Source organism: Pangasianodon hypophthalmus, chromosome 16 (genome assembly GCF_027358585.1).
Source record: "Pangasianodon hypophthalmus isolate fPanHyp1 chromosome 16, fPanHyp1.pri, whole genome shotgun sequence".
NCBI lineage: Eukaryota > Metazoa > Chordata > Actinopteri > Siluriformes > Pangasiidae > Pangasianodon > Pangasianodon hypophthalmus.
Genome location: NC_069725.1, coordinates 23,525,272 through 23,548,915, shown reverse-complemented (window position 1 = coordinate 23,548,915; position 23,644 = coordinate 23,525,272). Strand labels below are relative to the sequence as shown.

The 23,644-nt window shown below is 37.6% G+C and overlaps 2 protein-coding genes across 2 annotated transcripts; both read right to left on the bottom strand.

The window, feature by feature from the left end:
• Window positions 1–7,339: 7,339 nt before the first annotated feature.
• LOC113530973 (E3 ubiquitin-protein ligase TRIM35) lies at window positions 7,340–15,911 on the bottom strand. Its single transcript, XM_026921419.3, has 6 exons — window positions 15,300–15,911; window positions 14,471–14,566; window positions 13,630–13,860; window positions 11,887–11,909; window positions 11,587–11,705; window positions 7,340–10,786 (listed from the first exon to the last, which is right to left on the bottom strand). Exons 1-6 carry the CDS (start codon window positions 15,702–15,704, stop codon window positions 10,245–10,247), a joined length of 1,416 nt encoding a protein of 471 aa, XP_026777220.3. The 5' UTR covers window positions 15,705–15,911; the 3' UTR covers window positions 7,340–10,244.
• Window positions 15,912–17,859: 1,948 nt separating this feature from the next.
• LOC113530553 (phospholipase A2 inhibitor NAI) lies at window positions 17,860–20,690 on the bottom strand. Its single transcript, XM_026920690.3, has 6 exons — window positions 20,629–20,690; window positions 19,774–19,884; window positions 19,536–19,682; window positions 18,705–18,803; window positions 18,514–18,561; window positions 17,860–18,268 (listed from the first exon to the last, which is right to left on the bottom strand). The coding sequence occupies exons 1-6, from the start codon at window positions 20,675–20,677 to the stop codon at window positions 18,069–18,071; spliced, it is 654 nt and encodes a 217-aa protein (XP_026776491.2). The 5' UTR covers window positions 20,678–20,690; the 3' UTR covers window positions 17,860–18,068.
• Window positions 20,691–23,644: the final 2,954 nt, after the last annotated feature.

Sequence of the window (23,644 nt, the reverse complement as noted above, 5' to 3'; positions counted from 1 at the left end):
GTTGTGAGATCATCACACAAAGAAGCATCTTGTCTTTCAGGTTCAATGATGTCTTTCAGGTCCAAAAAAATTTGCCAAGCTTTGTCATTCTCCAGTAATTTATCGGCAAACATCAATGGCAGTAATCTCAATAATGTCCAAGTTTCCTGGCAGTTATCTCCTAGGCACAGTGGCACAGCGGGTATCGCTGCCATCTCACAGCTCCTGAGCTCGGGTGATTGTCTGTGTGGAATTTTCCTGCATGTTCTCCACACGTCTGTGACGGGTTTCCTCTGGGTTCTTCGGTTTCCTCTCACCTCCCAAAAACATGCAAGTAGGTGAATTGGATTCGCTAACATAAATTCACCCTAGGTGTGAATGAGCGTATTAATGTGCGTGCATGTGCAGAGTGCCCTGCAATGGACTGGCGTCCCATCCAGGGTGCATTCCCACTGGTAGTATCCCTTCTAATGTGCCATGCATAAAAGCTTGGGGAAATCCCTGCATTGTGTAGAAATGGGTTACTTTTTAAACTGTCACTTTTTACGCCATCCACAGGAACCGAATATGTGTTCCTTTTCAACTCCAGAAGGACGATTTAATGAGATTAAACTGTTCTGGACAGGAACATATCCTCTTCCATGAATGTCTGTGTCTGGGAGGCTGGCCAAACAAAATCTGTAAAACTCTTCCATGTTAACATTTTCCTGAAAGTCACCAAGTGAGTGGGCAAACTGTCTGCAGACACATACAGGACAGTACCTTTAATGTTTCTTCCCAATTTTTGAAAATAAAAATAACGTCATTCTTGTTCAAGTATTTCTATATCTTTCAGTAATGGCATCAGAACCCCACTGTTTCACAACAGTACTATGACCAAAGCAAGCCAGATAGATTGATTGCACAGACAAACTTTACTGCACTGGGAAATTTGAAACTACCCGGTAAACTGCACAGACCTTGTGTTTCTTCAATTCTTAATTTTTCTAAAGGGATTAGCTGATTTTCCTTACAGTATGACAAGTCTGTATATGTTTTAAAGCAGGTCCACTGTACAAAATATCCTGTCTTCTGCCTGCAAAATTTTACATAGAACATCACATCTGTTTAACAGCTCAGACAAGATTTTCAAAAGAGAAAAAATATGTTAAGGCACAAATTCTTTTAGAAGACACACCTGAAATGCAAGCTTGATAAATGTCAGTAAACACATTCACTTTGGTCACAGATGATGCTGATGGACATTTCAGACTCTCCTTATTATGGAGATGAGTTTTTAAATGTCTGTAGTATCTCAGGTCTCAGAGAAATTGCAGAGATCATATTTCAATTTAGAGGCTGCAGTACAGCTGTGAACAGTGTGTTTACGGTCCCGAGCCGAGTGTTCAAGTTCAGTTCTAAATGAACACATCCCGTTCATAGATGCAGGGTAGGGGACAGTTACTTGCACGCTGCATTGGTTGGACGATATCAAGTTTTAGGACAGGAGTCTTCTGCCTCAACCCTTAACCAAAGTCAGTTTATCTTGTTTCTCTACAACAACATGTATTTGTTATAAATTATGTTCTATCTCCTCTACTGGTTTAAACATATAGATGCTGATATGTTAAAGGCCTCGCTAAGTCTTATTACCTTTCACCTTCTATATCTGTATATAAACAACCAGCTAAAGATGAGACAGTTAAGATATAAAACAATTTCATTCCTCATTAAGCCATAACTAATAACTGAATAACTATGCAGACAACCACGAATGTTATTTAAATCAACAAAATATGGACACAATTCTCATTACACTAACATGACCCATAGATCAGCTTTTGTCTCTAATTGATAAGAGTCTCCCTTAAAGATTAACATTTGTCAGTCTTTTAGTATCTAATTCGAATAAGAAATATAAACTATGCATCTAGGGCTGGACTGGGACAAAAAAAATCAGACTGGGAGCCTCACACTGACTCAGGCCACCCCATACACCCCCAACAAATTTTAAGACCACTGACAACTTAATGTTCACTCATCAACCAATTTATTAGGAACCCCTGTCCATCTGCCCAGTTATTACAATACAGTATCTAATCAGTCAATCATGTGGCAGCAGCTCAGTGAATAAAATCATGCAGATACAGGCCAAGAGCTTCAGTTAATGTTCACATGAAACATCAGAATGGGAGAAAAATGTGATTTAAGCGACTTTGTCCGTGGCATGGTTGTTGGTGCCAGTTGGGCTGGTTTGAGGATTTCAGAAACTGCTGATTCTCCCGGGCTTTTCACAGAAACAGTCTCACACATAATGGTGTGGAAAAAAAAAAAAAAAAAAGAAGAAGAAGCAGTTTTGTCAGCGAAAATTCATTGTTCATGACAGAGATCAGGAGAGAATGGACAGACTGGTTCAAGCTGACAGAAAGCTTACAGTCACTCATATAAACATTCTTTATAACCATGGTGAGCAGAAAAGCATCTCAGAACACACAATTTTACCTCATTTTAGTATGGCATTCCTATTAATTTGGTTGGTGTGTGTATTTCAAAAGAAAAGCATGAGTTGCATTACTTTTAACAATAATTAAGAAAATGTTGCGCAAGAACAAAAGGATCCACATTTTTCACATTGTACTTTATTAGTATTTAATATTTTTCATATGGACACATTGTAATGACAGTCACCTTATGATCATCACCTGCACTACAACCAAGGGTGTAGGTTTGATTTTGACATTGGTGGGGACATGAAGCAGTCTGCAGAGCCCCCTGGAAGCTGAAGATTTTGAAACCAGTGATCTGTAACTATGTATTTACATCTAAACATAAAAAATACTGTTAATTATATCTGCACCCTAAACACACACAGCTCAGTGTCCACTGTCTTGTTCCCTGCTATTTGAAGAAGCCAAACACATGCCTACGCCTGTCTTTAAGAGAAATGAGCTGTTGGCATATTTGTTTCACATCAGTGTTGTCCAGTTTGTCCTGCTGGACATGGCACACAGCAATATTGTTCAGTCTCACTTGTGTCATTGTTGTTCTGAGCCATGTTTTCAGTCTCCTGAGAGCACTGAAACTCCTTTCGGCCTCAGCTGATGAGACTGGTATGAATAAAAGCAGCCTGACAAGGGTTTCAACTTGATCAAACAGGCCTCTCACTTCACCTGCCATTCCTCTCATGATATTAGCCACTTCAGTACTAGATGTGAAAGTGTTTTTGGACTGAAACATGGCTAGTTGGACTTTGTGATTCTCCCTGTTCAGTTCTGGGTTCCCATCAACAATCATTCACTTCTCCAGTCAGTAGAGTTTCCTCTAGCTTCTGCAAGACATCTAGATCTGGTTGGTTGAACTTGTCCTTAAACTGAACATCAACAATATCTAGCATTTTATAGAAGTCTGTTCTGTAATGCTCCTCAGGTGACTTGGGAGTGCACTCTGTCTATTGCTGTCTACAGCTGGATCAGTTTCCTTAGGAATACACCACAGTATGCAATTAGCCACCCTGTATCCACTACTGCATGTGAAAAATACATCTACACACTGATGAAGCTAGTAACCACTTATTTAATATATTTTATATACATAGTACAGTATTCATGCCCACATTATTAAAAGCATGTATGTCTGAGTGGTTAATAGAGCTCTTAGTACACCAGTGCAACTTCACTGTAATACAAAACAAATATCTACATTTACTCTTATAATCACATTGTTACAAGCCTAGGCCTCACCTGTGACCCTGCCCCTCCACCTATATATATATATATATATATACACACACACACACACACACCCCCTGAGCTCTCTTCTCTCCAGCTCCCTCTTTCGAGCTGCTCATCTCTCCCCTCCTTTTTCCCACAAATTTCCCACAGGTGTGTGTAATTCGTGTCACTCACCTTCTCCCGCCCCGCCCTCCGTTCACAAGACAGTGCTCAACCACACCCCCGCCTCCACATTTATATAGCCATGTGCATTTTATTTTGTGTCTTGTTTCACCCCTGTTTTGTCATTCGTACGTTTCCTGATCATTCTCATTCTAGCGTCCTGTCCGGGGTGAATTCTCCCCCAGTGTTACCGGGATTGTCTCCAGATCTAACCCGACGCGGATCAGGAAAGTGAACGAATGAATTAATTTAAACAGACAATCTGTCCAGATCAATGTGCCACTGTGATCATTTCTTTATACATACCTCATAAACCACGCCCTTTTATTTATCACCAGATAAATCTTATCAAGTGCATTTATCATGAGGAAAAATGCATTTTATAGGAGTTACTTGCTGATGTTGTAAAACGATTGAAGTTGGAAAAACGACAAAACACTATTCTGGAAAATAATTTTGAGGAGATGTAATTTACAATGAAGTTTGCCTTCTGTCCCAGTGACTAAGATGGGAATGGGTGGGGTTAACAACTGTCCTGAAGCCAGCCACTCAGTGCTTAATAAGTAAGAAATAACACACTGAAATATAAGGAAGAAAGGAATAAATATAATATATAATATATAAAATAACAGACTGCGGGCTGAAGCTGTATCACACGACCCCACCTGACCTCCTCTATCACACACACTCTGCGTTTTTCTTGCTCTCGATATCAGACGCTGCACTGCACACGAGGCAAAGGCGTGAATATGGAAAATCAAAAGGGTCACATAGAAACAAAATGCAGCTTTGTTTGAAATGGAGAAATATAAACTATGCATCCAGGGCTGGACTGGGACAAAAAAAATCAGACTGGGAGCCTCACACTGACTCAGGCCACCCCATACACCCCCAACAAATTTTAAGACACTGACAACTTAATGTTCACTCATCAACCAATTTATTAGGAACCCCTGTCCATCTGCCCATGTATTACAATACAGTATCTAATCAGTCAATCATGTGGCAGCAGCTCAGTGAATAAAATCATGCAGATGCGGGTCAAGAGCTTCAGTTAATGTTCACATGAAACATCAGAATGGGAGAAAAATGTGATTTAAGCGACTTTGTCCGTGGCATGGTTGTTGGTGCCAGTTGGGCTGGTTTGAGGATTTCAGAAACTGCTGATTCTCCCGGGCTTTTCACAGAAACAGTCTCACACATAATGGTGTGGAAAAAAAAAAAAAAAAAAAAAGAAGAAGCAGTTTTGTCAGCGAAAATTCATTGTTCATGACAGAGATCAGGAGAGAATGGACAGACTGGTTCAAGCTGACAGAAAGCTTACAGTCACTCATATAAACATTCTTTATAACCATGGTGAGCAGAAAAGCATCTCAGAACACACAAATTTACCTCATTTTAGTATGGCATTTCTATTAATTTGGTTGGTGTGTGTATTTCAAAAGAAAAGCATGAGTTGCATTACTTTTAACAATAATTAAGAAAATGTTGCGCAAGAACAAAGGGATCCACATTTTTCACATTGTACTTTATTAGTATTTAATATTTTTCATATGGACACATTGTAATGACAGTCACCTTATGATCATCACCTGCACTACAACCAAGGGTGTAGGTTTGATTTTGACATTGGTGGGGACATGAAGCAGTCTGCAGAGCCCCCTGGAAGCTGAAGATTTTGAAACCAGTGATCTGTAACTATGTATTTACATCTAAACATAAAAAATACTGTTAATTATATCTGCACCCTAAACACACACAGCTCAGTGTCCACTGTCTTGTTCCCTGCTATTTGAAGAAGCCAAACACATGCCTACGCCTGTCTTTAAGAGAAATGAGCTGTTGGCATATTTGTTTCACATCAGTGTTGTCCAGTTTGTCCTGCTGGACATGGCACACAGCAATATTGTTCAGTCTCACTTGTGTCATTGTTGTTCTGAGCCATGTTTTCAGTCTCCTGAGAGCACTGAAACTCCTTTCGGCCTCAGCTGATGAGACTGGTATGAATAAAAGCAGCCTGACAAGGGTTTCAACTTGATCAAACAGGCCTCTCACTTCACCTGCCATTCCTCTCATGATATTAGCCACTTCAGTACTAGATGTGAAAGTGTTTTTGGACTGAAACATGGCTAGTTGGACTTTGTGATTCTCCCTGTTCAGTTCTGGGTTCCCATCAACAATCATTCACTTCTCCAGTCAGTAGAGTTTCCTCTAGCTTCTGCAAGACATCTAGATCTGGTTGGTTGAACTTGTCCTTAAACTGAACATCAACAATATCTAGCATTTTATAGAAGTCTGTTCTGTAATGCTCCTCAGGTGACTTGGGAGTGCACTCTGTCTATTGCTGTCTACAGCTGGATCAGTTTCCTTAGGAATACACCACAGTATGCAATTAGCCACCCTGTATCCACTACTGCATGTGAAAAATACATCTACACACTGATGAAGCTAGTAACCACTTATTTAATATATTTTATATACATAGTACAGTATTCATGCCCACATTATTAAAAGCATGTATGTCTGAGTGGTTAATAGAGCTCTTAGTACACCAGTGCAACTTCACTGTAATACAAAACAAATATCTACATTTACTCTTATAATCACATTGTTACAAGCCTAGGCCTCACCTGTGACCCTGCCTCTCCACCTATATATATATATATATACACACACACACACACACACCCCCTGAGCTCTCTTCTCTCCAGCTCCCTCTTTCGAGCTGCTCATCTCTCCCCTCCTTTTTCCCACAAATTTCCCACAGGTGTGTGTAATTCGTGTCACTCACCTTCTCCCGCCCCGCCCTCCGTTCACAAGACAGTGCTCAACCACACCCCCGCCTCCACATTTATATAGCCATGTGCATTTTATTTTGTGTCTTGTTTCACCCCTGTTTTGTCATTCGTACGTTTCCTGATCATTCTCATTCTAGCGTCCTGTCCGGGGTGAATTCTCCCCCAGTGTTACCGGGATTGTCTCCAGATCTAACCCGACGCGGATCAGGAAAGTGAACGAATGAATTAATTTAAACAGACAATCTGTCCAGATCAATGTGCCACTGTGATCATTTCTTTATACATACCTCATAAACCACGCCCTTTTATTTATCACCAGATAAATCTTATCAAGTGCATTTATCATGAGGAAAAATTCATTTTATAGGAGTTATTTGCTGATGTTGTGAAACGACTGAAGTTGGAAAAACGACAAAACACTATTCTGGAAAATAATTTTGAGGAGATGTAATTTACAATGAAGTTTGCCTTCTGTCCCAGTGACTAAGATGGGAATGGGTGGGGTTAACAACTGTCCTGCAGCCAGCCACTCAGTGCTTAATAAGTAAGTAACAACACACTGAAATATAAGGAAGAAAGGAATAAATATAATATATAATATATAAAATAACAGACTGCGGGCTGAAGCTGTATCACACGACCCCACCTGACCTCCTCTATCACACACACTCTGCGTTTTTCTTGCTCTCGATATCAGACGCTGCACTGCACACGAGGCAAAGGCGTGAATATGGAAAATCAAAAGGGTCACATAGAAACAAAATGCAGCTTTGTTTGAAATGGAGAAATATAAACTATGCATCTAGGGCTGGACTGGGACAAAAAAAATCAGACTGGGAGCCTCACACTGACTCAGGCCACCCCATACACCCCCAACAAATTTTAAGACACTGACAACTTAATGTTCACTCATCAACCAATTTATTAGGAACCCCTGTCCATCTGCCCAGCTATTACAATACTGTATCTAATCAGTCAATCATGTGGCAGCAGCTCAGTGAATAAAATCATGCAGATACAGGTCAAGAGCTTCAGTTAATGTTCACATGAAACATCAGAATGGGAGAAAAATGTGATTTAAGCGACTTTGTCCGTGGCATGGTTGTTGGTGCCAGTTGGGCTGATTTGCAGATTTCAGAAACTGCTGATTCTCCCGGGCTTTTCACAGAAACAGTCTCTCGAGTTCACACATAACAGTGTGAAAAACAACAACAACAAAAAAAAGACGCAGTTTTGTCAGCGAAAATACATTGTTGATGACAGAGATCAGGAGAGAATGGACATGTTTTTGAACATGGCTAGTTGGACTTTGTGATTCTCCCTGTTCAGTTCTGGGTTCCCATCAACAATCATTCACTTCTCCAGTCAGTAGAGTTTCCTCTAGCTTCTGCGAGACATCTAGATCTGGTTAGTTGAATTTATCCTTAAAGTGAACATCAACACTATCTAGCATTTTATAGAAGTCTGTTCTGTAATGCTCCTCAGGTGACTTGGGAGTGCACTCTGTCTATTGCTGTCTACAGCTGGATCAGTTTCCTTAGAAATACACCACAGTATGCAATTAGCCACTCTGTATCCACTACTGCATGTGAAAAATACATCTACACACTGATGAAGCTAGTAACCACTTATTTAATATATTTTATATACATAGTACAGTATTCATGCCCACATTATTAAAAGCATGTATGTCTGAGTGGTTAATAGAGCTCTTAGTACACCAGTGCAACCTCACTGTAATACAAAACAAATATCTACATTTACTCTTATAATCACATTGTTACAAGCCTAGGCCTCACCTGTGACCCTGCCTCTCCACCGAATCTCTTCCTGCTCTGTCTGAGCTACTACCTGGCAGGACTGCTTCTGTCTCCTGATAAAATAACACACTGATGCACGCCATATGAACAGTATGGAAAAACATTTATGGCTTAGTTAAGTATTATTATTATTATTATCATTATTGTCGACTCTACACATCTAGCAATTGTGAAAATATTTTAAGTGACTTATACTTGACTTGTTGTAAAGTAGCTCCAAAGGTCCACCTTTCTTTTTTGGCTGCCATTCTGACTCAGCATCACCAAATTAGCCTAACTGCCAAACACACACACATACACACACACACACACACACACACAAACGTTTAGGCTTGCCACTCATCCCATTAATAGGGGATTGTCACGTACTGGGAAAATGCACTGTCTCTGAATCAATATGAGACACAGTTTGACAAATTGTGCTGATGCCTGTCATGGCCAGGACGCTCTTGTAAAAGAGTTCCTTAATCTCAATGTTACTTTGCCTGGTTCAATAAAGATTAAATAAAAATAAAAACCACAAGACATTGACAGACAACAATGGTTATATACATAAATATATTTTTATTGTTTGATCAAAATTATTGCTAGGGACAATTTAGCAGTCGCTGGATATTGGTAGCGTCCCTACTAAATTCTATGCCCTTGCTATTGACTCATATTCATCTTTTGATCTTAAACCCAAATGTCTTTATTGTATAGCAAAAACAAAAGAATTGGCCCTGCCGTTCCAATACTTTCAGCTGGGACTATACATATATATATTTGAGTGCTGTTTTCTGCAGTTCCCATATAAGCATGTTTAAAAGTTCACTTCCTTCTAACTGCCTTCTAACTGCCTGCTGACCAAGTGCAGATACTTCAGATGGGCGAATAAGGCAGTTGTACACAGTTCAAGTGTACAGTATGCATAAACCAAACAAGTTTCATGTTGAACAAAAAGCAATTAATTCTGTTGTTCTTTACACAGGTACCAATGACACTGCATGTAAAGACTTTTAAAAAAAGATTTTATAACATTGAGATTTTAAATTCATAGTCTCTGGTCCATCGCCCTCAGCAAGACTGTGGGCTAATCAAGTCTTTTTTTTTTTTAAAGATAAATTTCACCCTGAATGACTTACATGCTAAAATTTATAATTAATATGCAATCTGCAAGATTTATTTTATAGAGAAATTCTGAATTGAATTTTTTTAATTTAAACTTTAATCCTTGATAAATTGGTCTGTTTTCTATTTGGTTATCAGTTTCCTACATTACCCACAATGCCAATTGACTACCTGCTAATAATGGTGCAGTGTGATTTAGCCCTCTCTACCTTAAGAGAATGTGGCAGCAGTCCTTTAATCCTTTAATCTGTCCAGCTCTCTCTGCTCCTCTAAATAAACGTTTCCTTACAGAAAACTTCATCATATCAACAATTTTTCAAATAAATATTTTTTAAAATCCATTTTTGCGGAGCATCCACTGTACAAGTCCTTGTATATGCTATAGAAATGATAATGTATTAGAACAAGCGCATTAATATAAATGTGAGATTTCAGCTGCACTACTGTCAGAGCTGCTGTTATAGAAACTTTAATCAAGTCCTGACCAATCAGAATTGAGAATTGAACAGCATTGTGGTGTATTTACACTGGCCATGGCCAAACTCTATACTGAACAAGTGAAATGATACAGAATAGCACACGCTAATGCTTTTAAAGATGAGTTAAAGATTAATTTTTGTTGTTGGAGGTTTCAGAGATTCCGATGATGTTTCTGTTCTTTGGTATTAAATGTAGGGTTTTACTTCTGCTGTCTGTTTTATTGGTAAGATCTTCATAGGCCGAGATGGAGAGCTGTTATAGAAAAATGGAAACACTCTCTCAGTAAAATTGTGTGTTATAGTGTGCAAGCGTGTATTGGTTATAAGATCAATAAATGTCACTTTCCCCTTGTTCCAGTCCAGATGCACTCTGACCCTCTGCGGTTTGTCTTTAGCTCTGAAAATGTCACCTGTTTGTCCCGGACAGAGCGTGTGGTAACTTCCTTTATTGTAGCTCATGCTGCACACTGCATTAGAGAAGGAATTCTTCTTTCTTGGAGCAGACTCTCCAATCACACCCAGTTCCCAGATGTTACTGTCCCCAACCTCGACGTCCCAGTAGTGCGACCCTGATTTAAAGCCCTCACAGCCCAGGACACATGTAACACTATCGAATCGCTCCGGATTATCAGGCAGCGGTAATTCCTGTTTTCTGTGTTCAACAGTAGTGAGATCGTCAGACACATGGAGCTGTGAATGTGCAGTGTTGGGGTCCAGAGTAACAGAAGCTGAGAAGAGAAAACAAATTGATTTTGTAACTGCTGCAAGTCTGCAAGTTATTCTCTTTAGTTGACTTTGAGTTGGTCGAGCACAAATGTGGGGCTAAATAAAACCATAACATTGTTACTAAGGAACAAATAGCTCCATGAGGGAAGAACAAATGCAGAGATGCCAAGACTACCAGCAAGCAAATCCTAGCAGGAAGAGAGAACAAATAGAATTTTAGATGAAAAAATGGATGGAAAAACGAAAGGATGAAATGGATATTTGTTTTTTAGCTGTGTGCCAAGCGACAGTCAGAAACCAGCAAGGCAATAGTCCATTGTGAACTCTACTTAATAATAAGCAGCTATTCCATTTGTTTTACTGACCATAGATACCACAGTCCAGCCTTCTGGTTTTCTATTGGCTCACAATTCATAGGTCAAAGTTCACCAAGATAAAGTCAGAATGAAGTGAAAGTAACCACTACAAGGAGCCCTCTGTCACCTTTCCGTGTCCTTTCCCCTTCAGTGATTTTCGGCAGGCTAATTTTATTCTGACCACCGATTTAACTGAGAAAGCAGAAAGTTTTCAGGTGTCCCCCGTATCTCCCTGGTGAGGGGTCACGAATCCCCTGAGCCCTAAATTATATTTAAATATCCTCCTTGCATGGTTGTAGACTGAATCTTTAATTACTTGAAACTTGAAGCTAGTTATCTTTATAATACATCTTTTACAATATCCAGATTACGCTCTGGTTTTCATGATGGTTGAAGTCTGGACTGTATTTGAAAACAAACAAACAAACAACAACACAAACACTCACTGTATTGGAAGATCTCCTGCATTCTCACACAGACTCTGATCTTCAGGTTAGAAATGTGTTTAGAAACATTGATCAGCATATTTGTCTCAGTCTCTGGAATCTTTGTTGTGCGTTGAACTCTGAGAATATAAGAGGATAAGTAATACATTTATTACATCATTTTAATACATTAATACATGTATTGAACATTATCAGTATATCCTTCTATCTATCTATCTATCATGGAAAATTTCAGTTAAGTGTAAACATGATTGTAATAATTACCCCTCTCATAGAAAAGTAACCCAAAGATATACTTACTCTTTCACTGTGGACTCGACATTCTAAAGAGGAAATAAAGACAGCTGCAGATTATTACAACAAAAATTCATATACACATACATTTTTGTCAACGTTTTGTATATCGCTGATATTTTGGCAGATATATCTCAGCACACAATTTTTAACATAAAAAAAAATGAATAATGAAATGATATAAGGAAGAACATGAAGAAGGATCTCTATCCATGCAACACATTATAGATTTCAAGAAACCCCATATTTCTGTTTTATATGTTTAGAGAAAAGAAAAGAAAATCTACTATCAGCTTAAAACTGTATAAAATTACTGTAGTAGTGTAAAAATTATAGTATTTGGTAATAGTAGGGAATTCAATAAGTAAGGAATAAAATCAGTGTGCTATTAAAGGAAAATAATCAACAACAGGGTGGTGTGATGAAGCAGTGTTACTGTTACCACTCTGAAGTTGATTATTTTCCTATAACAGCACATCCTGAATGTTTTATTCCTCTTATATCGCAGCAAATTGCCAATGATTACAAATGTTTTATTTATTAAAGAATGACGCTTTATTCTTTTTATCCATTTATAGTTAATTTTAATGTTGTGAAATGTCTGTGAAACAAGTTAGTGTAAGGGGACAGCCGGCTCGTCCTTGTGCCATCACTAGAAGGAGGTAGAGAGCAGCCAGTAACGTTGCTAGACTGGATTCTGCCACCAGAGAGCACCAGAGAGCACCGTCAGTGCTTATACTTATAATCAGTGACAATCGGCTCCACCTGTGCCTCAGTCTGTTTAAGGAGAGCTCTCCACTCCCTCACTCACTGCCCAGCTATGTGCTGGGGCTCAAGGCTCAGCTGGTAATTCTGGTAATAGTTTATGACCTGGTAATTTCTCTGGCTTCTCTAGCCAGCTCTGGAGCTCCCTAAGCTTTTGTCTTAAGTGTTTGTTTAAAAAAAAAAAAAAATCTCTAGTCTCAGGACAGACTTTTAGTTAACCTTTGGGCTTTTGGCTTCCTCTAGACTTGGGTACATCCCTGTCTTTGTGGGTGAGTCACTGAGTTGAGTTTTCATCTCTGATTCAAACTGTGGTCCTGGTTCAAAATATATGAAACAAATTTGCCTCAATATTTTGAGAAATTCCAACCAGTGTACAAGAAATTAAACCGATAAAGCCTAGCGAAGAGTCTGAGCATCTGAAAGCTGGAAGACATGAGCTCTTACATTTTGAATTTATATCTGAATAAATAGTAAGATCACATTTTTGAAAAAGAAAACATTGCACTTCTGAGACATAGGAAGCCTTTGAAAAGTGCATCTAGGAGAAAACCAAGGAACTACCTTGAACTTCCCTACAGGTTGCAATGCTTCTGACATCATTATCTTATTTATACTAGTTTACCATGGGAGTGTGTGTGTGTGAGTATGGCAGTAGTCAAGACTGCTGCTGTCAAGCCAAAATCCATGTCCAAGACCATGACCAAGAATGAGTCAAGATGGAGTCCAGATAAAAATGAGATGGGAAATCAAGATGGAGACTGTAAACCATCAAATCCTTTTTTGAGGCCAAGCCTTTAATTCGACTTGGAGTTCATTTGTGCCTTGCGCTAATGACTAGGCTGTTTTTTACAAGCTCTCAGTTAAGACCAAGACCATGTTTAGTGAGACCAATGTCTAAGACAAAGAGAAGTCCAAGTCAATACAGAAAAGGTCTCAAGACTGTTCTACCACCCTACGTGTGAGAGACAGAGCCAAAATCTTTACCTGTAAGAATGCTACATCCCCAGTGTCCATTTCCTTCTCTGTTTTTTTGATTATGTCTTGAAGACGGGCTATTTCACGATTCGTCTCGTCAATCTTCCTCTGTATCCTCTGACTCTTTTGCTCCTCTTCTTGCTTTAGTGCAGCTATCCTTGCTGCTTCTTCTTCTCTTAGAAACTGATGAAGCTTCTCAAACTCCTTCTTTATCTGTCTTTCCATGCACTGGGCTTGACTCTGGAACAGGACAGATGTTCTGCTGATGTTGTGTAAAAGTCATTTCTGTACAATGAGGTGTCCTCAACAGTTATATCCACATGGTATCTCTATGAATTTATAGGAACATCTTGCAAGTTTGTGTAATATAAAAACACTTGGTTATAATTCCAGTGCATTCTGTAACACTTTCTCTTAAGATCCATTAACTAACATTATTTACTGCATTAATTAACATTTACAATGTTTAAATGTTAACAAAACACACCTGCATTGACTGTTTATTCAATCAATGACTAATATAATTCCACATAAATGAGCAAAAAGAACATTAGAGCATTTTAATAAGTGTTGAGAATTTACTGAACTCCAGGTGTAAATATTAAAACTTGATTTTTAGCCTCAATTCTGAATTTTGTTCTTTAAATTGTTCCTGTTGCTCATTGTGGACAATTTATGCATTGATGATAGTAATGGAAGTAGGTGTGTAACACGATGTTTAGTCTGTTTAGTCCTCTAAATATATGTATCAAAGTGTTAATGTTGCCCTATGTCTAAATACACCTTCTATTCAATTTGAATTTGTAAAAAAAAAAAAAAAAAAAAAAAAATTAAATTAAAAGTGACTTACCTTAATGTGTAAAGCTGCTCTGTTGTAATTTTGTTTAGCAGTTTCCAAGTGTGTCTGACTCTTTTGTAGAGGATCCAAGGCAGCCCTGAGTCCTTCCTGGAAAGAAACATTTTATCACAAAAAATTATATAAGCAATATTTGAAGAACATTTCCGTACTGAAACATTATTTCCATTTGAGAAGTTCTCACACTGTCAGAACAATCCACTTGCTTGCAGATAACAATCCCTGTTCACATTATCTTGAATTGCTGTATTCAATCCATAATTAAGTTTATGATTACCTTATTGCCTGTACGGACTTTGTTCTTAGGATACACTGAGTGTATGCAAAGGATAATAAATATAGAATAAAACACTGCGCGTCTTGCTGTTAGAGAATAATTGATGACAGGGTGGTGTGATGACACGTAGTTACTGTTCCTACTCTGAAGCTGATTATTTTCCTATAGAAGCATGTTCCCAAGTGTTTTATTCTTCTTAGACCACAGCAATTTGCCAGCTTTTAATATTTTGTATTTTTTAATACAATAAATCATAATTTTCTGTTGTTTGTTACATTTGATGTTGAGGAATTTTTGAAAAAGTTAGTTCCTGTTCATGTTATAGCAGCTATAAAGTCATTCCCTCACTAGCCTCTCCTTTTTTTTCTTTCTCTAAAAGTTAATAAGACAAAAAAAACATGCAGCTTGTCATGTTCCTGAGAAACTACAAAATATAAGCTCCTCTGTCCTGAAGATGTTGGAAAACATTTAATTATTCTGCATTACTCTGTTTTTGGCAATAATTCTGACTAATTGGAAACAAAAATGGCAGAATAAAAGCCATACCTTAATGTCATACAGAACTTCATCTATAGGGCAGAACTCATGATTTTTGTGTCTCTTTGAGGTCTGACACACCACACACACAGGCTGCTGATCTTCCAGACAGAAGAGTTTGAGTTTCTCATTGTGCAGCTTGCAGAGGCCGTCGGACGGTACTGAAGATCTGTGATGGCGGCTCTGTAAGAACGATTCACACAGCTTCTTTAGCGCCAGGTTCAGAGGAGGCTCAGGCTTAGAGGATTTTCTCCTACAGACTGGACATTCTGGAGATTCTTTGATTTCCCAGAGCCGCTGCAGACATGCTTTACACAGGCTATGGCTACATGAGAGTAGAACAGGATTGCTGAAAATGTCATAGCAAACAGGACATAAAAATTCTTCTTCCGAAAGATGGCTTGTTGCAGCCATTTCCTCAAACAGCCACTGTGTTTAGTTTCAATGTAATTCCAAAACTTCTGTCCAAACTTCACCTTCACTTTTAATGATCCGAGCAGCACAGCAAAAAAACAGTCGTTGTAATCAATCCTTTATTCCATTTTATCCTATTTAGAGAGTTTAAATATATCTAATTTTCAAAACAAACCAAAAACATACAGTTGTCAAGTATATTTTTGGTGTTAGTGTCCGTCAGAGGACTTTATGCACAGTTAATCAGGTCAAAGTTACAGTATATCTACTGGGTCATAAACTAAAAGGTGGAGTTATGCAAATATAGAAAACTCCTTTCTCCACCAGAGGGAATCGGTGCATAAATAACTAACTGCACAGATATGAGTGTCCCTCATACAGTACTCTTCAAGGCTTTACATTTTATAGTACCACAAGCTGGACCTGAAATGGACTTAATTGGGATTATAGTATAAGCATAAGTATTCACCTTCATCACCGTCACATAATTAGCTGTGCTGTGTGCAATGTGTGCTGTGTCATGTGATCGCAGTATAAATACACCTGTTCCTGGAAGAACCCAGATTTAGTTAGAGAAAACCAACGAGCTATCAAAATAAGTCTGGGACAAAGTTCAGGAAAATTATTAATCAGGGATTGGTTATAAAAAAAATCCCAAATTTTGAACATCCTGCAGAGCAATATTACATCCATTGTTAAAGAGTAAAAAACATATGGCACATGACTCTGTCTAGAGGAGGCCATCCACCAAAGGTCAGTGACCAGGTAAAGAGAGAAGCTAGCAAGAGACCAAGCGTAACTCTGAAGGAGCTCCAGAGATCCACAGTTCAGATGGCAAAAGCTGTTCACATTGTAAACATAACCTGGACACTCCACAAAGCAGCGGTGAGTCGTGTGAAATTCCATCTGGAGTTTGCCAAAAGACAAGTTGCAGCCTGAGCAAACATGTGGGACGGTTCTCTGGTCTGATAAGACCACAACTGAGCATTTTTTCCTTGGTACAGAGCACTACGTTTGGCAGAAACCCAACACTGGTCATCACACTGTGAAGCATGCTGGTGGTAGCATCATGTTGAGTGTTACTCTTAGCCTCTTTGTTGCTTCTCTGACTAATTCCCTCTTAACTTAATTGTCCAAATGTTATTTCATTCATTCATTCATTCATTCATTAAAAAATTCCTTTACCCTAGGTGAGCTGAAGAATCTCATGATAGCATTGATGAATACACTGGTAATCATTAGATATTAACTTATTTTTGTTTATTACAATTAATTTAACATTACAAAAGCAAAATAAAAATGCAAAACACTTCATGTCCTTTGCTCTGACTCACTCCAGGTAATGAATAATGGCACATTATCTCTCCACATTTACCCCTTTAATCTTTAATCTTGCCCACATACTGCTGTGGGAAAATGGCACTGAGTTTATCTGAATCCGGCTGCCAGAAAACAACTCAAAGCCACAACTTTAAGGTGATAAGGCCATCTATCTACCTCAGGCTTTAGATACACAAATGACATGAGATACACAAATATCGGTTGTGGTTGGCTCAGATTCTACAATCTGTAGAAACTTTGTGTATAGATATACAGGTGGGCCACATTTGTCATTGCTGTAACTTGGCCTAATTTTCCTAAACTCGAACCATATTTGAACTGGAATGCTCTTTCATGTCATCTGGCATGTCGCACCCACTGACAGTTTGATTTAGTCAGTAGGAAGCTTAGACTTTATTTGTGTGTGTGTGTTGCATAATGTAGCACTTTATCTGTTCATTCTGAAAAAGGTAATCATATCTTGTTACATTCCTGCTGCCCACATATTTATATTATTTCTAGCCTACAATTAATAATGTAATACACTTCCATTATTTGATACGCCTGTTTATTTTGATACCGACTGTTTATTTTGGCCTTTACTGGTCCAAATGTTGCACTATCCAGTGCTGTCATCTAAAATAAGCTTTACAAGGTACATGTGCCTGTATATAGAATTCGACTAGTGAAGCCTCTAGTGAGCCCTGGAAGCTTCCAGGAAAGAAACATAGTGTTTTTTCTTCAGCGTTTTCAGTTGGCTGGAAAGATTCAACGCTTCATGAAGCTATGGATATGAAATATGGACATCTAAAAGGAAAATGGGGGGAGGGGTACATCATATTTACCTTTTATTTCTCTTTCATGAAAACACAATCATCTATTCATTTAAATTCAGCACAGAGGTTCAGTTTACTGTTAGACTACCAAAAGATATTAAAATGGCTCATCATAGACCCGTAGCATTATCAGCATTAATTCTTTGTAACTGTTAAACAGATAAATGAGAGAGATTAGCAAAAATAGTAATAAAAAATAAAAACAATCTCAGTAGAAGAGGATGGAGGAGAGCAGAGGGATGAGCATGAGGAGGAAACTCAGTGTGAAGCTCTCAGCAGCGTTACACAGATTCCCCTCACAGCACTGCACATCTGCACCTAATCCCATCATTTCCTGGACTGCAGCCATGTCACAAACACTTTTGGTTGCACATCCTTCCATAGCTATTGTAAGTCCAAATGCACTAACTGAGAGAGAGAGAGAAAGAGAAAGAGAGAGAGAGGTTTGCCTCATTAACTTTATGAGAACAAAAAAGAGCAAACAACTGTTTATAGCTGCTGAAATGTAAGTAAGAACAGGAAGTAATTTGTTTCGCAAACATTAAATGTAACTATAAGTAGATAAAAATTGTTGTGGTGTAAACACGTTGTTTTTTGTTCTGTACTTGAGAGAATGTTATAGATCTGGAATTTTTTGTGTGTGTAAGTTGTACCTGTCATATTAATGCAGCGATCTTCATTTCCTACACAATCCACAGTTTCTGTGAGAAATCAGCATATGAACATGTATTAGCTACCAAAGATCCGGGAGCCCGTGTCATGTTTGAGAGAAATACATACGTATATTTGCAAGAATGGTTCTTTTCATCGCTGACTAGAGATTAATGATGTGTGTAATTTTCACCTAATGTGTTGATGCAGTGACCTCCCTGACAATCCATGGTGCAGTTCTCTCCAACACAAGTGTAACACTTCTGTCCATTGGAAGTCTCATTCATCAGAACTTAACACACAAGCAAACAAATAGATGAACACATTTTCAACAAGCCGTGTTATTCCTGTCATATTCCAAATCTTACACTCTTATGAAACTGAAACATACCTGATTATCCGTCCACACAACATTTTTTAAATATTATAAATTATATATTTAACATTACTAACTATTTTTTATCTCTTAAAGACTCGTCACTCAGGTAGTTAGTACACTTACCCGTGCCGTGTTACTGTCCATACTGATTAAAAAAAAAAAAATGGGAATGTTTGGGAAACACTGTCAAGTTTTCATAAGCGATTCAGTAAAAACGGTTGAACTGAGACTGTTAAACACAAAGGTTTATCTGCCTACGCTCTTAAAAAGAGTTCTTCGATTGTCCCTCTGTGGGAAGTCTAAATGTTAAACGTCCTATGTAGAAGCCTATAACCGTGATTTCCTATCAGAAATGGTTCCAAGTTGAAGCTTTTAATTATCCTTTAACAATCCCCTAAGAAGAATTGTTGTTGTTTTGTTGAATTCTGGATTGTGATTGTTGATTAATTTTCTATAACAGCAGATCTGACAGTAGTGCAGCTGCAAATCACAGGTTTATATTAATGCACTCGTTCTGATACATTTTTATAGCAACAGCTCATTCACAGGGACTCCACAGCTTAAGAATGTATACACGTACAGAAAAAAGTTCAAACAAAAAGTCACACTTTCAGAGCTCCTTCTATTAAAAGTTGTTGGTTCTACCTGGCGGTGTTTCCGTGTTGCAGAGGTCGGTAGTGCAGCACTCCGTAATGATGTTAGCTGTTAGCTGATTCATCACATGTATACTCCCGTTGATGCACTGTGTAGCAGCCATGCAAGACTTTACACTGATGTTCATAAACGTACCACCTGCAGAAGACAGTTTAATAAAGATCACGTGTTTCTCATGCAGATTCGATAGAAGTGTACTTGATAATTCTTTCTAATGATTTCTCCTCACCCATGTTCATGGTGGTGGTCATGCTGCCACACTGATCTGGACAATACGTCACCGTGCTTTCACAACTTCCTGATGGACTAGATATACACTGATAACACTGCAGTGCCAGCGCTAGAGGATAACGACAAGCCGGCACAGAAATACAGTTACACTGCAGTTAGAACTGCCAGCTTCAGGACAGAGGAGATTACGCTTCGATAAAAAGCTTACTGTTAAACATTCTACCGCAGCGAACAAACAAAATCTTAAACGCTGACTGATTTCTTCAGCGTGAACAACAAGCCATGCGGTTCATTTGATATTAAAGAATGCTTCATATTTAATGTAGATATTACTTAATTAATATTTGTTTTAGAAAACAACTGATTTTAAAGTTTTTGTGATTATACACAATGGTCTGGTGTCCACAAACATTTGGTTATATAGTGTAATAACTGGAACTAACTTGTTTCACAGACATTAAATGGAACTATAAATGGATAAAAAATGTTGCTTATAAAAAAATAAATCAATCTTTAGTAAGTTGCAGTGCTATAAGAGGAATAAACCACTTCAGGACGTTCAGCTTCAGGGAGGTAACAGTAACTCTTCATCACAACACCCTGTCGTTGATTATTTTCTAATAATAGCATGCCACAGCAGTGAACACACTCTGAATATCTTAAACTGTGACTGATTTCTTAACAATCATCCTTTAATGAAACTGTGATTAATCTACGATCTACGAACGTGGATTTCCCATGGTTTCAGTAAAACTCTCGTTAAATGAACTGAAGAACCTGGAAACTTGATCAAATTGTAGCGCAACTAATTACAGCTAAATATCAGCGTTTAAACAAATACCTCAGTGTGTACCTGTAGAGAAAAGCAGGCAGCTGAGGATCAGTGTGACCTGCAGCTCCATTGCTGAAGGAGTCATGAACGTGAAGAAGTGAAGGAGGGAGCAGATTAGATTTGATATAAACATGTTGATGAAGGCGTGGTTTCCTCCTTCACTGGGAAACTTCTGTAGCCATGTTAACATTTTAAACTTTTGCCTTCGACTCATGTTATTAATGCCTCAATTTAAAAAAAAACTATTTTCCTTGACCAACCCATTTCCTTAAAAAAAATACAGATTTATAGATTTTTTTTTTCTTAATGGCAAAAGACAAGAAGTGGGGTAAATACTTAATAAATAAATAAATAAATAAATAAAGGTACAACAGATTTGTTGTACCTTTTCATTGTGTCTTTAATTACACTTAACAGGATTTCAACTTGGTAAAAAAAAATATTCTTTATATTAATTTTTTGGATACTTTCTCTAAACAGCAATGGACACAATGAGTTTTGTTTTCTTCTTATTTTCAACATAATGTAGCAAACATTAAACATTTACCAATTTTATTACCTTTTCATAAGGCCCATAAACATGCTTAATGGTATTTAAAATTGTCAAAATTCTTTTTTGTGGGTAAAAATAGATGTTTTTAAAGGATAACATTTGCATTTATTTAAAATATTCTTTATGTTGGAATGCTCCCAGTTTCTCTCAGAGGAAAAATAGTGCCTTTTTATAACACACACCTCTCTACTTTATATCGGTCATGTGTGTGGAGTTCGAATATTGACAGACTTTCCGTGTTTGTTGTGTTTCTATACTCTTAATTACTTTAAAACTACTTATGATTTTTTTTAATTCAGTAGATTCCAAAACATTACAACAATGCCAACGGGTTTGGTGTGTAACACATATGAGAGACTCTTTTGTTTGGGAGTTATAATCAGAACCGTGTCACAAGACGAAGAAACCACTGGCTTGATTTTCCGTCACGCTCAGCAGACGTGACAATACCTCTGCCTCCAACAGCAAACAGTATTTTATTTGGATTGCTTTGTTTGAATAGTGGCAAATGAAATGGCTGGCATCACTGTGGAGTGCAGATACGTTACACACCAACCCCCTCTACATAATGTTATGATGGGAAAACACACCCTTACACAAAACTTCACGTCAATTTTACGTGTGTGTGTGTGTGTGTGTGTGTGTGTGTGTGTGTGTGTAGTGCATGTGTCTGCTTTTCCCCACATGTTAATTTTTCACATTAGTCTTTTTTAAGTGATTTTTCTGCATATAGGGCATGTTTTTTTTATTTTTTCACATGGTTCATTTCTTCCAATTCATTTATTTTTATGTTTTCTACATGATTTATATTTTTCCACATGTGAATTTTACCCTTGATTCATGTTAATTTTTAGGGCTCATTAAAAATGTAGGGCTCATTATTGATTCATTTATTCATTCGTTATTGATTCATTTATATTCACAGTGATTTTTTTCCCACATGATTCATTTATTTAGGATGCATGATTTACTTTTTCAACTTATGATTTGATTTTTTTCCCCCCGACACAATTACTTTCTTTTCACACATTAATTTTTCAGAGCTTTTTATTTTTCCCAAATGTGTTTTTTTTAAAAAAAAAAAAAAAAAAACATGATTCATTAATTCACCTGCATGACAAGTGGTTTTCTTTTACCCCACATACTATTCAAATAAGGCCAAATGTGTTTACATCAACTCCCACGTGCAGCTTCAGAGCGTAAATGCACCGTCACGTTTTACACACAGAATCACATGTGAAATGTGTGTGATTTCTCCTGTAAAGGCAGAATAACGATCCTGCTGCAGAAGAACTTCAGGTTACTGTAAAAGTGTGTTGGAGTAGAGAAGAACACTACAATGGTGTATTGCTACCCTTCTCTAACTACACGTTTGCCACTCAGTCTTTCTGCTCTTTACTCTTCAGTCTGTTTAAACTGTTTATCAGCGTTACCAGGCTGAGATAAAGACTTCCTGCATAACCTCTAATGACCTTCATCTCCATTACCTCAGACACACAGCTCCATCAACCACCATGCAACTGTATTACAGTGAAGATAAAATTCAATCAAACAGCATTTAGAGAAATTCTGATTAATCTCCGTATAGAAACACGTCCTCAATCATTTAACATAAAGATTTTTTTTTAAAAGATTTTTCCAATATTATTATATGCTATTTCTTAGAATTATAAAATTATATTTTTATTTGCTTTTGTGCATATTTTTAAATATTTTACATTTTTTAAAATAAATTGTTGCAGAGTGTCATTCTCAGCTATTTTAACTGACCACGCCCACTACTCATGAATATTCACAGTTAAACTTCTCATTAATATTTATTGGTTAACTTTTACAGCTAGCTAATAGCCCGCTTAGAGAAAAAAGTCTTCTGTAAAATATTATATATATTGAGGATTATTTAACTGCATGTTCCACAAAAAAATCAATTGTTCAAAACTGGCACTGTGAAAAAAAATCAATATTTTTCCACATTTTAACCCTAACATGATTTAATATATATTCACATCATTCATATTCCCACAGTTAATTTTTCACATGTAGGACTGTCCACTGTTCATGAATATTCAAACGCATACTTCAAAGTTAAGATCATCTTAAGTGAGAGAGAGAGAGAGAGAGAGAGAGAGAGAGAGACTGTTGCTCACGCCACCATTTAATGATGACCCTTGTGCTGCGATGCTTTTGGAAAAGCTGCCCAGCTCGTTAATATTTATTAGTTGACTCTAGTTATCTTACAGCAGTGTTATAAATTAGCAAGATAATTTATAGTTTAGAAATTTGTAAAAGCTAAACGAAATGCTGCACACTGAAGACAGAAGCATCTGTACAGATATAAAAATAGATATAGCTTTAAATTCAGTCTTTGGTCAACTGTAAGGTACTGAATGCTATTTCTCTGCATGTTATGGGTTAGTCTGCCATCTTGAGGCAAAACCTTTGGGTGAAGCAGATGAAGAACCACCAACACTAAGCAGCTGGGCT